General features: G+C 36.9%; 1 protein-coding gene across 1 annotated transcript in view; it reads left to right on the plus strand.

The window, feature by feature from the left end:
• Positions 1 to 22563, plus strand: part of ITGA8 (integrin subunit alpha 8) — a 112542-nt gene that overhangs the window by 35028 nt on the left and 54951 nt on the right. The window contains exons 14-20 of the mRNA XM_038161336.1: positions 7589 to 7634; positions 9505 to 9612; positions 16726 to 16781; positions 17339 to 17493; positions 18650 to 18787; positions 19253 to 19320; positions 20265 to 20412. Of these exons, the coding sequence (XP_038017264.1) occupies positions 7589 to 7634; positions 9505 to 9612; positions 16726 to 16781; positions 17339 to 17493; positions 18650 to 18787; positions 19253 to 19320; positions 20265 to 20412 (719 nt within the window). The remainder of the gene's footprint in view (positions 1 to 7588; positions 7635 to 9504; positions 9613 to 16725; positions 16782 to 17338; positions 17494 to 18649; positions 18788 to 19252; positions 19321 to 20264; positions 20413 to 22563) is intronic.

Genomic DNA, 22563 nt, shown 5'->3' on the forward strand with positions numbered 1-22563 from the left:
CTTTCAACCCTGGGAAGCAGCAGAGGCAGAAGACTGTGCTGGTCATCCTAACAGCTGTGTCGCTCATGCAGCTGCCCTCTCTGTGCTTGTGTTCATCACCTTCTGCCCCAAACGGAGGGCTCCTCCTCACCTAGCTGGATTGCAATGCCAAGCAATGGTGATGGTGGTAATTAATGGATGAGGCTCCTTTTTCTGTAGTCATGTGAGAGGCAGAATCTAATTAAACTTTATAGTCAGATAAGACTATAGGAAGCAAGTTAAGCATATTAGTCAGATATGCCAAGCCAAGATGTGCAGCTTTCCCAGTCTCCTAAGCATGACACTGACAAGCTTAATACCACAGTTACCTGAAATACTCAGTATCTCTCCAGTACACAACATGGACCCAGTATTTGGAGGAAGACCAATTAATCCTCCTGAGGTACATCTACACTAGTAAATGAAATATGCTGTCTTTGGTTCTGAACTATCACTGAACACTCCTTGTGCACACAGTCAAACTCACTTTTTTTGCCAAAACAGGGTTACTGCATGCTCACTTTTGTAGTCTAATAATTGGCATGGGTGAACTGTGTTAGGGCTATTTTAATGATACCACTGCATATAGTGAAGGTACAGCATACAAGCGCATTCTCTGCCACTATTTTACTAGCAGTGACATAATTGTAATATCTTTCAGCAGATGATCCATTTCACTGTTTTCTGACAACTCATGTCCTAAGGTCATATTCAAGAGAGAACAGCTGATCTCACTTCTGCTGCAATAGTAAATACTGGTTTAACACCATTATTCTGGATTGACAGTCATAAAAAAAAAGTAAATGGGGTTAAAGAAATAAGGGAGGTGATGAGATTGAAAAACCATAAAAGATGGGCTTTTCCCATCAGTTTAAGTGCAAATACAGTGGTAGCTGGAATTCTGTGCCAAGGTGAGGACATGGCAAAGCAGCATTGTGCTGTGTCTGAGGTGATCCTAGTGAAGGCTGTAACACAATTTATACAACCATGGGATTCTCTGTAACAGCAGCTTGACAAGGTTTGCATAAAGATATTCTGAAATACCTGCCTCAGCACAATCTTCCTGCCTGTCTTCTGTGCTGGGACATCTGGGATGCATAATAACATCTTTCAAGGCAGCTTCCACTGTCCTGTAAATCCGGGGCTTTTAGGGTCCCTTTGCTCCATCCTGAGCTTTATGTGTGTTATCAAGCCTGGAGCAGGGAATGAAGCAAAGGCATGCATTTTGAATTATAGTTTATTTTATTTATACATTTATTTGTCTTTTTCTATTAGCATAGTTCAATTTTCATAGGAACAAAAGAAATTCATTAATCTGTTTAATGGGAAAGAAATTTGTTTCTTTTGGCTTCTGGGCATCTGTTCAAAGCTGGCCCCACTGAGTGCCTGGAGTCTGTGATTATCTAGGTGATGATGCTGCACTTCCAGCTGGTTCATCTATCTGTACAGGGCTCAGACATTTGTAGGCTGTAAGGTTTCCACCCTCACATTTCAGCATATGTTCAGTCACTTGATGGCTGATTATAGCTGAGCAAATAGTTTATAATGAATAACTTACTCAACTCATTAAACTTGCTTTCTTCTTGTGGCATATCCTCCCCAAGACTGGGGTTTCTTTGAATGTGTCTCTGAATCAGGATGATTTAACCAGTTTCTTTTAACAGTGTGGGTAGATTCACAGCAGTGCTTTGGATGAATTCGCTGTTCAAAGACTGTTGATTAGTTAATTGCTCAGATAAATTATGCACTATTGTCTCTGCTCCCTGCCTGTTTAGATGCTTGTGTAAGTCTTCCTTATTAACTTAAGAGAGTCATTCTGGAATCAGTGCCACTGAAACTTCATCTTCAAGGTATCCTACTTCGGCACAAACATAGCTGTTTGCCTGTTCTTGTGGTTGTTCTTTATAGTCAAGCTTTTGTCAGCACAGGGAAATGTATAAAGGCATCTTCATGCCTTGTTATTTTGGACTCAGTTATTATCTTAAGAATATCATAGTAGTTAATATCAAACTACTCTAGAAAAATTTTAAGAAGTGTAATAAGAAGACAAAATTTCCACAGGACTTCGGTAATCCAGTCTAATCTTAATATAACAGGAGTATTTAACAGCTCCATCTGCTGAGTACATTAACTCAAACAGCAGGAAGAAAACCTTCAAATTTCTTTCTGAGAGGCAAGGGTTCTTCAGATTAATAAATTTTTTTGAGAACAGTAGGCATTGTGCCAACAATATTACAAATTGGAATCTAGTGATGATTAAATTATGAAGTTGGTCCAGGAGATTTGTGGAAGACAAACAAATTAAATCAATGAGAAACTGCATCTGCTCTGAAAAGAGAGGACTACTATGTGTGGGAGCCAGAACAATGGCTTGGGTTTTGCCAGCAAATGCAGAAAAGCTGAAGTGCTTCTACCAGCTAAGTATTTTTTCACATGAATAATCAGTCATGAAAGTGTAGTGACAAGCCAATGATTGTGTACAAATATGTTGATTTTATGGAAAATTATTATCTCTGTGATTTATAGATATGATTTTCTAAAATTCTTTACAATATTTTATGAAATCACAGTATTGTGCCCAATATGATGTAAGAGTAAAGCAATTGATCCCAGTAGTGTTTTACTTAAGTGACAAAGCATTAACTGTCCTCTTTGGGATTTTTTTTTGTAATATAATTAATAATATTTTTGTGTTGTGAAAGGAATTAATTCAGACAAAAGGGAAGCATTGATATGAATTAGCCTTTGGTGTTACCTGTAACAGACCTGCTACCATTAAAAACAGTAGCTGAGAATGATAGGTTTGGAAGACAGTGACTCTGCTTTGAATGATGGCTGTTTGTAGTATTTAACTAAAATTCTTGAGTAAAGGTAGCTATGCTGGACAGGCCTGTGTCTTTTACTGTGGTCAAGCCTGAAGTGATGGCCATTTAAAGGCATTTTTATTCTAGACCTTTCCTACTGAGATTTGGGGTTGTACTGCACACTGAAATCCTAGCAAACAAATAGAGATATGATCTTCGGCCTTTTTTTGCACCTGATCTGCCGAGGAAAATAAAAAAGCAAAAAAGGCTCACAAAGGTCTTTTAACAGAGTTTACAGTTAGGCAGTTTTCTCCCTTCTACTAAATTTCCATTAGCACCTGTACTCAGATCGAATGTAACTGTTTTCCAGTCCCTTTTTATACTATACAATGAAGCTGACAGACTGCATGAAGTTGTGTTTAAAGCTGTCAGCAAATCATTCTGAGTCCCCAGATTTATCACTTTCCTGCCTGTGTCCTGGTAGAATTGCAGCAGGGAGGTGACTCAGCTGTTGTTTCATTTTTGGGTTTCTGACAAGTGAAGTGTTTGCCAGTGATGTAGTTGTTCTCTGGTTGTTTTTCTTGGCCACTGTCCCCTGTGTGCCGATATGAGACACCATGTCTTGGAAATTTCTCTTGGGATTGCTGGACAGGCTCCAGTCGAGTGTAGGGTGCTGAACATGATGCTTGTTCCTCCCTGCTCAGGCTTCCTGAGGCTTCATCTCTCAGAGAGAATGGGGATGACCTTTAAAAATATGAGGGAAACAAAAAATTTTCTTGAGTTAATAAATGAATATATCTTGTTGAGACTGGAAGTGGGATTTTGTTGATCTTCCTACTTCCTTCATGTGGTTGAAGGTTTAGTGATCATCATGGCAAGTTTCTGCCCTTTATCACACAGTGTTTCAGGTTTGGCACAGTCACATGGCAGAAGGTGCAAGTGAAATCACAAGCTTACAAAATCCATTGTACCTTTCAGTGCTATCACCTTAAATTTTTATGGTAATTTTATCTCAGAAAATATACTTCTTGAACCAGACAGCATCTTGCAACCTTCTCTTCAGAGCAAAGTAAATTTGAAGTATGTGAACTAAACATTAAGATTGTTTAACTTTGTGCAGTACCCCTTGACTTCAGTTAAATATGTCCCAAAGACACTTGTTTCAGCATTAAGCTCTGCAAACCCCACCAGTTGGGACTTCATTGCGTACAACCCACCAGCTGTGTTAAAAATGGAAGTTAAAAATTCCTGTGGAGTTGCTCCATGCTTGTTTTCCTAATTTTTGCAGTGTGGTTGTGACCCCACAGCTCATTTATTCCTCAAAAGCAATGAGGCAGAAGCACATGGGTGCGTATGCCAGCCCTTCCTTACAGATCTTGGCTTCTCTGCAGGTGGGCAGCTGATAGAAACTCTTCTCAAACAGACAGTGTAGGCAAAGTGATCATTTAACTAAACCAGTGAGGTCCCTCATCATCCCAGAAATATGAGAAAAGAAGAAATATGAGAAAAGAAATGAAATATGAGAAAAGAAGAACTGAAGATTTTGTGATTCTTAGACTTTTGTCTTTGTTTTTATGTTTTAATCACACATTTTAATCTGAGCTTTAAAAAAATCCCTCACTGATGCAAAGGAGTAGGCATAGGCCTTTCTTCAGGCTCTCTTTGGAAGGGTTGTAAGGAGTTAAGCTGGTTTTTTTTAAGCTTGCTTCTTTTGCTCTGTAATTGCTTGTTAAAACTTCATTTTTCAGCAAGTGGTCTTTGCATCAGTGACATTGCGTGTGCAGCATTAACAAGAATTAATAAAGAAAACTTCTATTTTTAGAAAGGAAAAGTTGCCAAAATTCAGATAATTTAGACATCTCATGCGTTTTTTTCACAGAAATGATTTGTAACTTTTCTTCTACAGTACATTCAACAAATTCAAAACTTCTGCTTATAAAAGTGCTCTGATTGGATGTGTATTCAAATCTCATGCATTTGTATCAACATCAAAAATTTTTTTTTCCAATTATGGGTATAGGAGTTGCAGCCCCCAAAGCAATGAAAAAAGGAAGAGTGAAATTACTGCTCTGTAACAGAACAAGACAAAGAAAAGAAAAATCCCTAATTAATCTTTCAGTGAATGCTCTGTTTGAATATATAATAATTTTGTCCTTACACTAGATTGTAGAAGTTACTACTGGCTATAAATAAGGGGGTTTTTTTGCATGTTCTTTCTTAATTCCATTTTCTCTACTCAGTAGTTTCACTCATTCAAGTTCTTTGGATCAAGAATAAGCATGGCTTAAACCAGAAAACAAATTACATGTCAGGGTAAAAGTAAAAGTAAGAGCCTCCAAACAAGAGCAGGATGAGCACAGTCCTGGCTGCCCTTAAAGTAGTCTCAAATAGGGCTTTTGTGGTGGTGCCATAATTGAGGATCCTCATCCTATTTGCTGTGTCTCCAAACCTGGCTGAAGTGGCAATGCAGAATGACTGCTCATGGAAAACCAGTCTTGTGGTGGCTGAGGCCTATATTTGCTCCTCTAGACCTGTCACTCTCTTTCTCCAAATAAGCTGGGCTCTGTCCCAAAAAACCCAGGATTTAAGCATTAAGCAGATGTACAAAATCCTCTTTATTATTAAAGTGGGGATGCTGAGATAGAGGGTACCTTTGCACAGCAGTACATACTGAAATTGCATTTGCTCACACTGGTGATGCCAGCTGTGTCTGACAGGCTCATTCTTCTCACCTTCAGGTTCTAACGGGCTGCATTTTATTAAACTTACCCAAGTTGTGTGTTTAACCTTTATTTTTTCATGAAAAAGCATATTATGAAGTCATCAATAGGCCAAGATCTGAATAAGTCTTGGATATCTACCTGGTTTGTCTCTTACAACATAACCCTGAAACCTTTAGAGTTATCAAGGCTGGTATGAGCCAGTACATATTCTAAGTCAAGTATGTTACAGAATTCACAAAAAGTGCCCAGCTGGGGAAAGCAGAACAGAAACCCTTTCCATCTTGTCTTTCACTTTCTGTTCATAGCATAATTTTTTTTTCCTTAAGAAATAACAAACAGAAGAAAACCCCACCAAACACAAAACTCATAAAAAATCCTTTGAACAAAAGCAAAATAAAAATGAACAAAATATTAAACTTTTTGGGGGGGTTGCTATGCGTGTCACTATAAGTGAGCTGCTAGGAAAAGTTCTGTTTGTGTGTGGTGCAGCCTTCATGGTGATGACTTTGTCTCAATTAGTTGTTTATTTAAGAGAAAAACATCTTTAGCTTTTGGTACTGTGGGCAAGTTGTCTATAAAAGCTACTAAAGAATACGACACACAAATGTCCCAAAAAGGAGATAAAAACACTTATTTTCTTCTGCAAGTTAAAGTGTTCCTGACCCTGAAACATATTTCTCTAAGGCCAATGAAATTGGAAAAATGTAAATGTTGTACAAAAAGAGGATCAGACCCATAAACTGTCCGTGTCTGCTCCTATTAGGACATTAATTAATGGAACTCAGTGAAGGACTGGCTGTTGCCCATGTGAAGTATTTGTTTATACTTTTTTTTTGAAATCCTGACCATCTGAAAGACAGAGGAGCACTAGAAAATACATTGCCAGCCCTGGACCAAACCCATCCAGATAATTAACACCAAAGCTTGGTATTTGCATCACGCTCGATGATGTCAGGGCTTCTTGAGCAAACCAGTGCTCCAACTATAGAAGCCGCAAGTAAGGGTTTGTTTACAAGCCCAAGTACTCATTTAATTAACTTATTTAGATCAACTTAGGTTGCCAGTCTGTACCACTGCAAGGTCTGTTGTAAGGGTCAGTCTTCTGAGTTGGATCCATGTCAGTCATGTTGAATGATAGCAGTAGTGGAGTGAAAGCCGTGCCCAGATGGACTCCGGGGGCTTTGAAAATGAAACAAAGCTCTTTCCAAAGGCAGAGGCAGCAGGAAACTTGATCCTTTTTCCTCGTGGCTTGGCTCCAGTTTTTCTCCAGCAGGCCTGAATGGATCCAGCAAGCCAATCTGGATCTTTCCAGAGACCACTATGTGGGGACAGGCAAAAAGAGGAAATATTCTGGCCTGTAGGTGCCCAAACATAGGCAAATGATCACTGACAAAGACATGCCCAAGTCCCGGTGTAGCACCTGTGTTGTTTACTCCATCTGTCAGGGAAAATGACGGCTTTAGATGGATAACTGTTGTAAGCCTTAGCACATATTGCTGCAAGGCTGGCAACATCAGATCAGCCATCCTCTGACCTTGCATTGTATTTATATGCACAGAGATGTAATGCCTAAATTAATGAACAAATTACTGAAAACACAAAGCAGAATGGAAGGATTATCAGGAAGGAACGCCATAAAGTTTCAACATGACTCACAGGAAACTGGCATGAAATTGTTTTGCAGCTCTTCATTTAATGGATAGTTGAGAATTTGGAATAGAATACATAGAGTTTAATGGCATTTTTCCCCTTATAATAAAAGTTGGAGAGAAGTCAGATTGTGGCATGGGTGACGTGTTAAATAGTTTGGCAGTTACTGGTTACAACTGAGACATTTATGACACCATCTTTCACATGTGAAATGTTTTCCTTCAGGTAAAACACTTGTGTTCTTCACATTTGTGAAGAAAACTGCTTAGAAATGAATTATCATATTTGTTTTATTTTACTGCAATGTTAATGTAAATAATCTAATTTATGGTGGGAAAAAAATGTGTGAGAGATTACTGTATAGCTATTCTGAAACCATTTTGGTTTTTCCAGATTTAATTGTGGGTGCATTTGGAGCTGGAAAAGCAGTTGTTTACAGGTATGTGGTAAATACAGTGGATTTGATATTTCATGACTTTGGTGGGAGATATTAAAATTTAAAAATGTTACATTCCTATTTCCGTGTTGCAGTGTGTAAAAGGTGGTCATTGGAGATGATAAATCAAACATCTTTTGAGAAACAAATGTTTTTTTCTCATGCTCAAAACCTGTAATTTTCAATGAAAATTTCCATGCTTAGGCTGAGCTCAAGCAGCTTGTAGAATAACTCTTTAGTTAATTTTAAATAAGAAATTTAAAAGACATGGGGTTGAAAATTAATTTCTTTCCTGGGGAATTGGTGCTACTAAGAAATTCTAAAGTGACCAATCTTCAGAGATTGTGTATGTTAAGGCATGAACCATTTATTGAAAATAAAGACTGCTACTTTTAGCCTCAGTTTAAAAAAATGCACAACTTTACAAAATAAAAAGTTGTTGCTGACTATGGAGTTTTACTAAATGCACTTTTTGATTAGATGTAAAATTTAAAGCTACCAAATACATAAACATTTACATAAGATCTGCTAATGCTCTCTTGGTCCAGCCATGCTGACAGCTCATTTCATTTAAGTATTCACCATCCATTGCTATAACATGTGGTCATATTTTTGATTCCTGTCTGGCTTCTTGTTATCTGTATTCCCAACAGCACCTGACTGAGAAAAGGCATGTTCTGCTTCCCAAGTGAATGTTTGTGAGAGCCTAAGAATTTTGTAAAACAGGAATATTCACTCATCTCAGCTAATGCTGTAGGTGCAGTGAGAAGTCCTGATTTTCCTTCTGTGCTCTGAAAGAATCATGCAAATACTTTGCAATGCCATGAGTGACTGCACAAGATGAAGCATTGAGGAATTAGATCCACTGTGGATTTTCAATAACAATAAAATTGTGTTCTATGTAATTTAATAAAGTGAATAGCAGGAGGCCATTTCCTAGCCAGAATGTATCAAATATGCAACTTGTCATACTGTTGAAATAGAATTTTATTACTGAAATTTTCTAGGCAAAAAAAGGTTTTCACTGTTGCACAAAAGTGAAGAGAGTAATTTTATTTTTAATGTCTTGCTGAAGTAATAGAAGTAATCATAAAAGCTGAGATGTGGATTAAAATATCAGGAAAGTTAGAAAACTGTGATTATGTAAGTTACTGTAAATAGTATTGCTGTCTTAAAAAAAACAGAATCTGGACACCTACTTGTTATTATTTGTCTTCTAAACTGCTTGCAGTTATAGATTATCTTATCACTTAATAACAGCTTCAGAGGGATGGTTTCTGTCACCAGAATTGTATATTCATACACTCAGCACAATTTACTGGTGATTATTCCTAATTTACAAAGTCATTTGTCTCCAGGAAATGTCAGACAGCGTTTACTTCATTATTGGCCCAAGATAGTCTACGCCAACTTCTACTTGAACCAAATCATGTTTATTTTTTAACGAGTCTTGAAACACACATACTAAGTTGGAATATATCATTATTAATGGAGACAGTACAGAATAAATCTGCAAGATGGCCAAAGGACTGCTTTAAAACCCAAAAAGGCAAACTCTGTCCCTTTGAGAAAACTCAGTGTGATGAAATGTGTCTGACGTGCCTCAGTCCTAGGATACATCTATTGCTTAACCATAGGGTTTCTGTGATGTGTTAACATGAGATGGTTTTTTTGTGAATCTCAGTAGGATCCTGATGGGAGAAAAAAAAAAAAGGTTCTTTTGGCTGTGAGCAGCATTATAAAACTGTGTTCTCCCAAGTGACTCTACATCTCTGGCTTCTTTGCAGCCAGCTCAGTTCAGTGTTTTCTCTGCTGCAACTTAGGTACTAATGTGCTCCTTCTGAATATGGTGAACCTTATTTCTGTCTCCCAGAGCCAGACCTGTTGTGACAGTGAATGCTCATCTTATTCTGAACCCCATGATTGTGAATCCAGACAATAAAACCTGTCAGCTCCCTGACTCTCAGCTTTTGGTGGCCTGGTAAGTTCATGATTACTCAAAAAATATCCTTAACCTCTTTCTCAAATAACTTCCTGTTCCTTAATTTTATTGCAACTCCTTGTTGAACATGTTCAAAGTTCAAAATGTTGAAACATGCTCTGAGCACAACAAAACCCCCCTAGATAGAAATCTTTTCAGTATTTTCCAGTACTTAGCAGATTGTCTAATTGTGGTAGGTAAAAGTTGAGTCCTTTGATACACTGAGTCTCTTTCTGCATAGGAGGATGCTCAGTTCCTGGGCAAGATGCAAAGTCATATGCAATGTTTAGATAAATGAAACACGAAACAGCTAAAATGGACAAAACACAAAACACAGTCATCTATTTGTTGACAAAATGTATCGGTGAAAGTGATGCAGGGCTGGCGAGCCCACCATTTTCTCTTGGAGAAAGACAGATCTTAGTCCTTTCTGGAAGAGAGAAGGTATCTGGCTGGCCATCCTGAGAGAAGTTCACAGGATGTTGTTTCTGGCTGTCTTTGATCAGAGGAAAGTTTTTTCTAGCACAACACACAGCACCATGTTTCAACCATCCTTGAAAGAGGAACCCTTAACCACAGTAGCATTTAACTTTGACAAGAAAACAAAAAACAAAACAAAAACCCAACATAAAAAAACTTGCAGCTAATTAAAACAGTTTAAGATCAGTTACAAGTACAAAATGCTTGCAGGACATTTGGAGGCTATCTGATAGCACATAACACCACATAAGGCACGTTTACTGCACTAGAAAAAAGTCACTTTGAAAGGACCCCAGGAACAGTTGACAAAAGAGGCTATTACAAATACATAAGATACTGTTTAAAAGTGGAAATCATAACAAATGAGGAAACTAAAATCAAAACAGAGCATAAACACGTGCAAGTTGAATATAAAATGGTAGTAAGTCTTGCCAGAGTGTCTGTGAGGAACAGATCTCTAAGATGTAAAAACATTAGAAGCAGGAAGCTTGCCAGGACGTGGGCTGGACAAAAACAGTATTAAGGTGTAAAGGAGGACTTCAGAAGATAACATGAATGCAGAAATTTTGCACTGCTTTTAAACCAAAGATGGTCAGAGGATTTCCTCACACTGGAGACATTCTTTACAGGAGATGAGTCCTAACAATCATCTGAAATGTAAGATTCAGCAAGAGAATATTAAAGAATCTTGAAAATTAATTGATAATATGAACTGTAAAACATAATCATGAGAAGCAGTTCATTTAAGAACCATGGAGGCTCTTAAAGGAACTAAACTCTGATGCACTTAAACCAATAAATATGTGGGCTTCCAAAGCATATGGGGTGGGGTTGTCAAGAGATTTTCACTCTTGTGCTGTTCTTTTGCACTTTATGGGACTTCTCACATTTTTTATCATGTTCCTCATTTCTACATCCAGTGTAGAAAATTGCCCATCTACAGAGCAATGTAAAAGGCACTTGGTGAAACTATGTAAACCCAGAAGTTTACAAAGTTTTGGGCTTTCTGGAATTTTTTTGATTCAATTATTTTTTTGTTTTAATAGTTGATGTAAAAAAAGAAATTAAATACTGACACTTGGCTGAAGCATGTTCATTGATCCAAATTATGTTGTTTCACAACTCCAGATTTTAAGACTTAAAAAAATGCTTTATGTCATAATAGAAAATATTTTGGAACTGTAACAGTTAACAACAGGTATTGAAAGAAAAAAGGTGGGGTTTTTTGCACAAGAGAAAGAACATCTCTCTTAAAAAACATTCTTGCTCTGACATATTGTTTAGAAAAGGAAGGAAGAAATGCATACTCCTTTAACACTTTTTTTTTGTTTTTGTTTTTATTTCTCCACTACAATAAGCCAGAAGAAGTTTGGTTCATATCTACAAAAGCTTTAATAGGAGCATAATTTAATTTCTGTCTGCTTCTTTCTAAAATAGTATTCCCTAAAGATTTAGTTCATGTTATGAAATGACTGCAGAGCAGCTGCTATTTTCCACACTGTAATTTTTTTTGCTTAGTTGATATAAGCTTGTATTGTACATATGAAAACAATTAGCAGGGAAACTCCAACAGGCAAAGAATTCCTCAGTCCCATGGGACAGATTTCTGTATCTCTTAGCCAGCTGTGCAACTTGTATAAAACTCTGCTGACTGACACTGCAAAATTTGAATGAAAGGAAACCTCCTACCAGAAAAGCTTCAGGAAGTGTGTGTGCATGAATAATGTGGATTATTGTACGTTTCCCAAGTATTAGGAAAATATTATTTCTGCCATGATATAAATTGCAAAGCTGAAGCAGTAGAAGAAACATGCACAAAAAGTCATTTTTATGCACAGCTCAAGGAGAATTTTCCTGAACTTCTAGAAGGATATAATTCATTCTCTGTTGTGTGTAAAATGTGGCTGTTTCTGAGTTCCCAAAACTAACAAATCTGTAACAAATTCTGCAACTTTGAAGGTATTAAAGAATATGGAAAAAGACTTTTTTTTCCCCCTAAAGTGTGAAAAATGCAGGTTAATATCTGTAAAAAGAGGTAAGTAAAATAAATATCTTCATTTTTCAAAACCTCTTTTTAAAATCACATCATGTGATTTATTATTATCAAGATTGGCTCTGGCTGTCAGGAGGTCTAATTTATCTATCCATTGGTATTTTTATTACCATTTCAGGTCTGATTATCCACTAGCTACCTCATGTATTTGTTCTTAAATTGCATCTACAAAAGTTTTTTACTCACCTCTCACTTATTTAAGGTGAATATTGTTAATTCCATTTTGTAGAGATGCAGTAAGTCAGAGAAATTATCTGACTTACCAAAAATTGCATAGAAGTGTCCAACCATGAGAAAAAGACAATTTGTAGCATATATTTTAGAATATATATATATATATATATATATATATATATATATATATATATATAATATTTCTATTTTTGTATTTGTAGACTATATTTTTTATTTGCAAGTGCTTTTCATGTTTGGATGTGTGATTTGAAATGTGCCTTATAGGCTATCCACCTTCTGTAAACCCAGTAAAACCAGAAGCAGAGAGCTTAAAATTTCTGATCTTCAAGTTCCTACTATCAAAAAATACTTTGAAAAAAAATGTAGTTCCTTTATCTCCAAATTTCTTACTATTAAAGTTGTAATAAAATATTTATGATCTTGTGTCAGCTAGATTCAGTAAAAAAGACATTTCTACGTATACTTTTAAAAAAAGCTGAATACAAAATTCCCATCAAAGATATAAACCCCCAAAATAATCTTTCAATAGTTGCATAGGTTAGACTATATTTCTACTTTTGTTCCTTTCTACTGCTGGTATTTTCTTTTCTCATTGACCTAATTTTAAAGAGGATGTGATTGGTGCCCCATGGATGTGGACCTAGGGGCCATTGTTGAGGTGAATTTGTGTGAGATTTTCCAAAGACTGTTGGCCAGCCTGACTCCATGGGTGGGACAGCAAAGCCATATGGCCAAGAGTCAGAAGATGGATAGCTCACGCCTCAGGGGTGGTCAGAGGGGGTAGGCAGGTGGTGTCACTTGCCACCAACACAGCTGAGATGCTACAGGAGACCTCTGTGCCAGTTTTAGCTTCAGTAACCCTAGAGACACCCAAGGGCAGTCACTTGTTTTATCTAGCAGCCCTAGTGCTCCTGCAGCCTGGCCATGCGAGGTAGCTTAGCCATGAGATGCCTTCAGCATTAAAATTCTGTGTTGGTCACTGGATTAGACTCGGCATTAACAAAGTCTAAAAGTAGGGCAAGTATTAGAGCATCATAACAGAAGTGTATTGATTTGCTTTTACTTATTGTACTTCAAATAGAAAACTGTTCATCAGTAGGTCGTTCATCAGTAAACAATAGCAGCTTCTTCTCTTCTGTGGAGGTTTGTGACCTTGCAGTTGGGTATCAGCCTCACACAGAATGGAAGCCCAGAACACTAAAGCTTGCCCTGCCTTTCTGCTAAGGCATCATCCGTTCTTTCTCTCCATCTGCAAACTTGGGTGCTAAAGAAATCGTTAACAATGACAAATGACATCTGGTAAGATCTGCTAATGCCTTGCTTTTCACCTTCTGAAGTAAGTTTTCTATTTTTTTTTCAGCTGCTAGAGTAGCAATACCAAAATAATTTCTCTCTGGTACTAAGTGCAGTCTGGAAAATACTATACATGGGTAACTAACTTTTTACCACTTCTGGTGATATTAGGTAATTTTATTAGGGTTACCTTTTGAAGAGACTGCTCCCATCTGTGCCAAGAGTAGTTTTGAAGAAAGGAATTTTTCAAGTATCTTGTTCTTGTAAAAATAATTTCTGCCTACCTGAAAAACTTTTTTTTTTTTTTAACAAACTGCTTTGTTGCCCCAAGATTGTCAGGAAAAGCTAGTGTGTTCAGTTTTAAGGCTTTCCCTCTATTTTGTAACTACATTCAAATCCTATTCAAAGCATAGCCTCATAGTGATGGCAGACACAGCAGAATTAATGTGATATGGGCATCTCTTCAGAGAGGCAAGATTGATAGCACATAAAAAGTGTGTATGCTTCAAGATGATGGACTTCTTCCCATTTGTTTCGTACTTGCTGAAGTTTTCTTCCTTTGATTGTTAATTGTGTTGTTTGCTTGATTGCCCCTACAAGCGAGGTCCAAAGCTCAGCTATTGTATTTCTTACTGTACCTAGGAGTCAGATCTCAAATCTCTATCAATTCTTTAGACTCTTTCATGGTCTGTCTTTCCCTTTGCTTTTCTTTTTCTTGATGCTAAAATATCCCTCAGCATCTCCCCAGCATCTTGTTGAAGTGGTGAGTGAATCTAAATTCATCTGGGTTTGCAATTAAAATCTTTGATGTCTTCAGCACTATTTCTGAACTAAATAATGAAATCACAAATGTCTGGCAGAATTCTGCTAAAACCATGGTCTTTCCTCTTGTGTGGCCAGAGTGTGGGAGATTATCCACTCCAGGTTTTTGCTTGTTTGCTCTCATTTCCTTTTTGATGTGCTTGCCTGGAGTGGAAGGAGTAAATCATGACTCTTTAAGTAATATTTGAGAACATTACTTCAGTTATCAAATATGTATTATGAATTATTCTGTTCATTGCAGTAAATAAAGCATACACTGAAATTGTTCTGTTTGACAAGTAAAGCATTCCAAGCTGCATTTTTGAATGCAACCTTTTTCCAAACATGATAGGGCAAAATTTCTGTGACTCCTCCAAAGCAAGATAACTGAGTTTAATACCATGACAGCTCTTGAGTTTACATTTGAGGAAATAGCCTCTTACACTCTGACATGTGAGGCCTGTGAAGTCTGATGTCTAAATTTCATTAATGCAACTACACAAGATTTCCTGATTTTTGTTATTTTGTCCTTGTATATTTGGAAAGAATGTATTCTTCCTGTATTAACTCATAATTGTAAAGAAGTAGAAATATGAAAAATCTGCACTTTCTGCATGGACTGGAATGACTATTTGAAGGCTACGGTTTAGCAGAGATAATGGCATTATGCCATTCCTGTTTCTCAAGAAATAATGAAAGAATTTTCCATTAAAGTCATGAGAGTGACACCTATGCCAGATGTGGCAGTTTCATTACATCTGCCAGAGGAGGCAAACATGCAATTAGAATGGGATTATGGGTTGGTTTGAAAGTTATGTTAGTGGTTTTGTATCCACTGCATTGGAATATTGTTACACAGTATAACAGTAGCTATGAGATCAAGATCAATGAATAATGATTTTTTTTTTAAATTTAACTCAAGCTGATTTTAATGCTGACCTACAATTTGTTGTCCATGTACAAAGCAAAACATTTTATGAAGCCATGAAAATTTTCTTTAAGAATGATTGGTAACCAGAGACTTTTGCAAGAATCTATCACCTGAGCAATTTTGCTACATTATACAGGTTTTCATTAGGAATTATGGTATGCAGAATTAAGTCTATGTGGCAGATGACAGCAGAAATCAAAAATCAAGAACATCTCTCCAGTGACAGATTTCTTGTTTTGCCACTTGTCAGGGAAGTACGCTCTGCTAATTACATCAACAGGCATAATTAACACTATTTCTCATACCATCCAGAGTAATTTGTGAAAACTTTCAAAATGAAATTCAGTTTAATATTTATAAAACTTGCACAGATTCCTTACAAAGTGAAACTTGTCTATAATAATTATTTTTTTAGGGTTTTTAATTTTTGTATTAGTTAGAAGTTCAGATTAGAAGGTATCAGCCAATACAACTATAAAAGGCTTCTCCTGTCAGTTGTTGAGAATAACTGCAAATCTGTTGCCAGTCTTACAGAAATATTTCTTATGGGAAAGGACTCTCCTATGCTTGAGGTAATCGTTACAGTGGTGATGTGAGTATTTCAAGGCTTAAAAGAGCTTGCTATACATTCAGAACAGGCAAATTAAAACCAATTAACTTGTGTTGCTTTTTTGTAGAATACATTGCTTTAGCATACTAGATAAAGAACATGAATCACCAATTTCTCTGTGCTTTGATTTAGGTAACGTAAGTGCCACTTTCTGCAAAACTTAACAAATTAGGTGCAATACAGTTTGGTTAGTCTGATGCCAGAAAGATTGAACAATTTAGGTTTTATGTTTGGAATTAACTGTAGCCTGTTGAAATAATGAAAATCTTACAGTAATGCCAGTGGACCACGTTGGTATCCCGAGTGCTTTAATTTGCTGGAAAAGACAATTGACAAAAAGACAATTGACAATATGCTCTAAGATTTTTCTGATTTGACCGTTATGAACCAGAAAGTATTTCTGCAGACAGCCTCTTGCAAAGGTGGTTTTCTAAACTGCAGCATAAAAAATCCAGCTTTGGCAATAGTGTCAGAAGGCTCATCTCCATGGACTCTCTCAAGAACTGCTGGAACCAGAGAATCTTCTCCATACCTTTGCCAGGAAGTATGCAGAAACTGTCTTCTGTGATTATTAGTGAAGCCTAGGAGACTTCCTGACATAATTAGGGAATATCATAGGTAGCTAGATACAATCTCATTTAACATCTTTTTAAGCAAATGAAAATAAAAGATATGACTTGGGAGTTGCTGATTCCCAGGTCAGTCCATTTTCTGTCAATAATGAATTACTTCTCCTTTTTTTATATGTAGCTTTAATGTAAGAGTCTGCGCAGATTTTGAAGGTCAAAGTATTTCAGATGAGATAGGTAAGAAATATTTTCTATTCCTGTAACTTATCCTAGTCCTGCTCCATTTTAGATGTGGTTTTTTTCACTTGGAAGGACAATGGGAGTGAGATCCTCCTAAGGCAAGAAAATGCAATTTAAAAAAAAAGTATTTACATACACATATATGTGTGTATATGTATTTATGTGTGTGTGTGTGCGCATGCGCGTATGTGTATGTGTAGACGCAAACCTTTTATTACTCACTTAAAGGATTTTTGTTGCAGTTTAAGTAATTTTCTAAATAAAACCAAGAATGTACCTTGTTGGAGAATGTTCTGTTTTGGAAAAATAATAAATTAAAGGGACAGAAGTCCTGTACACATATGATCTGTCAATAAAATAAGAAAGCTTAAATTATACGTCCTGCGTAATTTGGATCAAAACCTAGTGGGCTTTTAAACAGACAGGCACTTAAAGCATGGATTAGTTTTTCTTGGAAGACTTGCTTAGGTTAATGAATTATAATACAGAATTAATTGCGTACTGGTTTTTTTTCTGTTAAATCAATAACTAATTTATTTATTTGTATCCTTTAGTGCTAAAAGGTGAATTGCAATTAGATTCATTGAAACAGAAAGGAGCTGTCAAGAGGACCCTCTTCTTTGATTACCATCAGTCACATCACTACTTCTCCATTGTGATAGAAAGACAGAAACAACTCCATTGCCAGGACTTCCTTGTTTATCTCAGAGTAAGTTGTTTAAAATATTTTGGACTTTTCATCATTGTTTGAGTAGTGCCAGGGATTTAAAGGTAATAATAAAAAGGAGTCACTGGGAAAGGAAGAGTAATTTCCAAAATTAAAGAAATGGGATACAAAATAGACTTCATCTGTGTGTTCAGTTTGTCCAGAGCATTCTGCTACCTTGAAAAAATTCCCTGTATAAATCTTTGGCTCATCTTTTGTCAATGTAACTGGAAAAGAAAGACTGATTTTGAAGACTGTAGAGTTTCTCTGTGTAAAAATTCATTAATTTCACACTCTTCTGGAAATTCTGATCAAATACTGCATCTTCTGATAAAAAAATGCAATATTGGTTTCCATTTTTGGTATCCCTTTTTTTTTAGTATTCACAGTGCAGTAATAAACAAATAATGTTAAATATCATGCCAATTTAGGTTCAAAAGATTTTAAAAGAGTCTTACCAGAAATATTGGCCTAAAATTCATACAGTTTTAAAAATGTTTCAAAGATATTTTAAAATGTTCTTAGAAAAACTAAAGCTATGGAATTGAAGTTGTAAAGGAGAAAGGATCAACACTTCCTCACTTGCAGGTGGGGTTACCTCATGCATCTGAAATAGATTATTCCAAGTCTGAGCTAAGAAAGGCAGTGGGAGGTGAAATGGAGAAGTTTCAAGCACTATGTAAGGACATATCTAGACAGTAAAGGTGGTTGAATTTTACCATTGCTAAGTCTTATAAATTCTTGGTTATGGTACAAACCAGCAATATTACCTCCACAAATCCACACATGCCCTGCCTCCATTTCAAAAGGAAGGGGTCAGTTGGTGATAGGAGTTGGTTCTGTGTGTCTCTCTTAAACAGCTTCATTTTAGGCTAATGCTTTGAAAAATTTCTGAGTCTACTCAGCTCAGCCAGCTTCTTCCAGATGTGGGGCTGTGGAGGCAATGTGTTCTGGGCATTCCAATTACTGGTGAGTCACTTTGCTTTCCTAATGACACCACATGCAGCCAGAATTTGGCCAGCATCTGTCACAGAACCATGTCCTACCTTCAATAAAGACCACATCTTTACTTTCAGAAGTCTGAATCTGTTGTCTTACTATACCAACTGAAATAATCATAGTAAACCATTGGTTTTTATTATGTGATTATTACTCACAGGATGAAACAGAATTCAGAGATAAATTATCTCCCATCAATATAAACTTCAATTATAGTTTGGACGAGTCCAGTTTTGAAGATAGTTTGACTGTGAAGCCAATACTGAACTATTACCAGAAAAACTCTCTAGCAGAGCAGGTATGAGTTTTGCATGTCACATTTTCTGTATATAAACATGAAAGCATTTACAAATAGTATGTGTGTCATCTTACTTAAAAGAAAGTATCACAGCCAGAAATTACATGACAGGTAATTAATACAAAATGTAGATTGAATATAAAACTAGAACCAACAGGCCTTTGAGGTATCTCCAAAACTTTCTTGTGCTCATAGTTTTGATTGCCTTCTAGAATATGTAAGCTGAGTTAGTGTGGGAAAGGGCCTGAAGATTGTACTGTTCTGCTAAGGACATATTTGATCATCCAAATAGTCTCCAACCTCTGACGTGAAAAGGAGCTTCCAGAAAGGATAAAAAGATTTAATTCACAAAGGTGGTGCTAGTGGTATTTAAAACACTTAGGTTAGCAATATTTAATGAAGTGATTTGGACTTTGAGGCATGTACTAACTGTATTATATTTTTTTTTATTTTGCAATGATACAGGCTTACATTCTGGTTGACTGTGGGGAGGACAACTTATGTATTCCTGACTTGCAACTTTCTGCAGTGCCGTAAGTTAAATAAAATACATTATGCTGTATATACAAAGTCCTGACGCTGCTAACTGTTGTAAAGGTGATGTAGAACACAGTTCTTTTGTTTACTTTAGCTAATCATTCTTACTTGATTTCCAGATTTTTATTTGTGCATCCATTTCAGCTATGAAACCAAGAAATGGAGAAATGTACTTGCAAACCACATTCATGATGTTTAATGGTTATCACAGAAAATGTAGTTTGCATGTGTTTGTTAGGAGTGGCTCTAGTTCTCAGAAAACCAAGAGATGATACAAATTGTTGTTCATAGAAGGTTTCAAGTCTTTTATTTCAGTGTGCCAGTGACTTTGACCTTGGACACAACTCTCCTGAACTGAGTATACAGTGAAGTAAATTAATCTCAAAACAAAAATTTCAAAACATGGCAACAGTTTCTCCTGTGGAGGGAGAAATATGCCAAGCAGGACAAGTGGGGAATGTCTGAGAGTTACCTGACTCTCATCAAAACCAGTCTGTAGCTGTGAAACAAGGGCATAGTGCCATTGCTGGTCTTAGGAAAATTTCAGTCACTGTTTGTATTACAATGGACATGAGGAGAAAACTACCATCTTTGTGTCCTCCAGAAAATAATGCTTATGAGACCCCTGTGGCAAGTGGTTTCTCCACTAAATACTTCTTGCTGTTTAGAGAGTAGTCAGGTTCTGAAATTTTTTACCAGTTACTTTCAAGTCTTGTGATAGTCCATTTTGGCCACAGTGGTGTTTTCTCTTAACCTCTTTTCTACCCAGGTGCTGGTATACTTTTTCATGCAGTCATTTTTAGAGAAAATGTTTTATTTTGTGTTTACAGAGTGTTTTCCAGAACAGATGCTCTGAGAGCAAAATGTCCTTCTGCTTTATTCATATTTAAATACTAATAGTGCCTGTTTTAACTCCTGACAAGTAGTATTTTCTATACAGGGATACAGATCAGCTAATAATTGGAGAAGAAAACTGTGTCATGCTCATAATAAATCCAAGAAATGATGGGGAAGGAGCCTATGAAGCTGAGCTACATATAAAGATTCCACCCGAAGCAGATTACACTGGGGTCGAACGCAACAACAAGGTGAAGTAAAATCAAGATGTTAGTGATAACAAAGGAGACAGCTGAGAGCAAGGATAACCTGCATAGGCTGTACCAACTGAAAGCAGCACATAAGGAGGTTCTTTTCAGGAAGGGAGATTCCATCAACTGTCAGCTATCCTTGCTTGCACAGCTGAGGGTAAAGATAAGCCATGCCTCCAAAAACAGGAAGGACAGGACCATTCTGTTCAGACCCACCTCAGGTTCAGATACTTCCCACTAACTTCTTTATAATACTACACAAACACTGTAATATTTCTTCTAGGAATAGAGGTATTCACATCATTCAGATTTTGAACCAGTAAACAATACCAGTAGCAGAAAGTAATACTGCCAAATTCCCTTTGTGCTTCCAACCTGGGATCCCATGGTACCAACTCCCAGTCAGAGTTAATGAGCCCTGCTGATCCTCAGACACTTGGACACTGCTGTCTCTTCTCACAGCAGATCAGTGTTTTACCATTATTAAGGGTGTCCCAGTCTCCAATATCCTGAATAGTTGGACATTACTGCAGTATAAACTTGACAAAGTTACTTTCCCTTGTTGTCAATTGTTTCATGTTATGAATGGTCCAAAAATGCAATTAAAATGTAAAATGTGCCAGTATTCACAGAAGGACCAATGTTGACTGAAGTCCTGCTGAGCTGTGCTGAACATCCAGTGTTTTTCCTTTTTGGGCCTGTTTGTTTTTTTAAGAGCAAAGATGAAACCCTACCTTGCAAACAAGCAGAGTGTTCATGTATTCTCTGTTGGACAGCAAGTCTGAATTGCCTCATCTGCACATATATCTCCCAGGCTGTTGCAACATGAGCCTGCTTTTTTCTGTTAGTGCCTGGAATGTTCAAAAGGGCCTCAAGGGTGAGAGTGGGAGAAAGCAAGTTAATTTCCTTTCTGAGGGCAAATGTTTTTAAGGAAGTTGAAAGTAACTTACAAGGTATTTCCTCATTCTCCTTCTGTCAGTGACGTTATTAATGGGCTTCTAACCTAGTCTGAAAAAAAATTCCAAGAAGAAGTAATGCTATCATCAAAGATGATAGAAATTCTCTGCAACCACACATCTCAGAAATATATCTTAAAGACACCAGCCTTTTCCTACTGCCTGTTCCTTTTGTTCTCTTAGCAAAGCCACTGGTTTTTTGGACTGTAATCTACAAAACTGAAGTTCTCTTTAATATGCTACAAATGGTTACCTTTTTCCTTCGTTCCTCTTTAGAAATCTTTTGCTGTTCTTTTGGATGTTACCAAGGTGTCAGAGGAGGCACTAATTCCAAAACCCAAGCATGTATTAGCACATGTCCGTTATTTGAAGGATTTGGTGGTGGGAGTAGACAAGAGGCTGGACATGAGTTGTCAATGTGCACTCCCAGCCCAGAAAGTCAAATGTATCCTGGGCTGCATCAGCCTTTCAGTACCTGAAGGGAGACTAGAAGAAAGACACAGAGAGATTTCTTACACTAACATGTTGTGACAGGACAAGGGAGAATAAATTCAAACTGAAGGACAGAAGGTTTAGATTAGATACTAAGAAAATTTCTTGGCTTGGTGAGGCACTGGAACAGATTGTCCAGGGAAGCTATAGATGCCCCGTCCCTTGAAATGTTTAAGGTCTCGTTGGATGGAGCAACCTGGTCCAGTGGAAGGTGACCTGTCCACAGTGGGGGGGGGGGGGGGGGGGGGGAGGAGTGGAACTAGATGATCTTTAAGGTCCTTACCAATCCAAAATGTTTTATGGTTTGGAGTGAAATCATTCAGAGCTTTTTACGATATTAGGAAAAATTTTGTTTTATAGTGCCAACACAATAGACTCATGGAGAAAGGAAGGAAAGAATACATGGGAGATCCTGGTGCTTTGGAAGAATAAAGAGAAGCTAGAATGGGTTGAGGAGTTGTAAAGTTAGAATACTTTTTCTTTTGAAGAAAAAATTTTAAAAACCGAGGAAACACGATACAACTATTTTATTCTTTTCAGATTTTGGAGAAGATAAAAATGCCTTTCTGACAAATTCAATTCTGAATCCTAGTAGATAAAAAACTGCCTTCCTTTTCTCCACATTTACTTAGCTCACTCACGTACATAATTTATTTCATATTCTTTGCTTTTTTGTACTTCATTCAACAAAATATCATCATGT

This window comes from Motacilla alba, chromosome 2 (assembly GCF_015832195.1).
Source record: "Motacilla alba alba isolate MOTALB_02 chromosome 2, Motacilla_alba_V1.0_pri, whole genome shotgun sequence".
In the NCBI taxonomy this organism is placed as follows: Eukaryota; Metazoa; Chordata; class Aves; order Passeriformes; family Motacillidae; genus Motacilla; species Motacilla alba.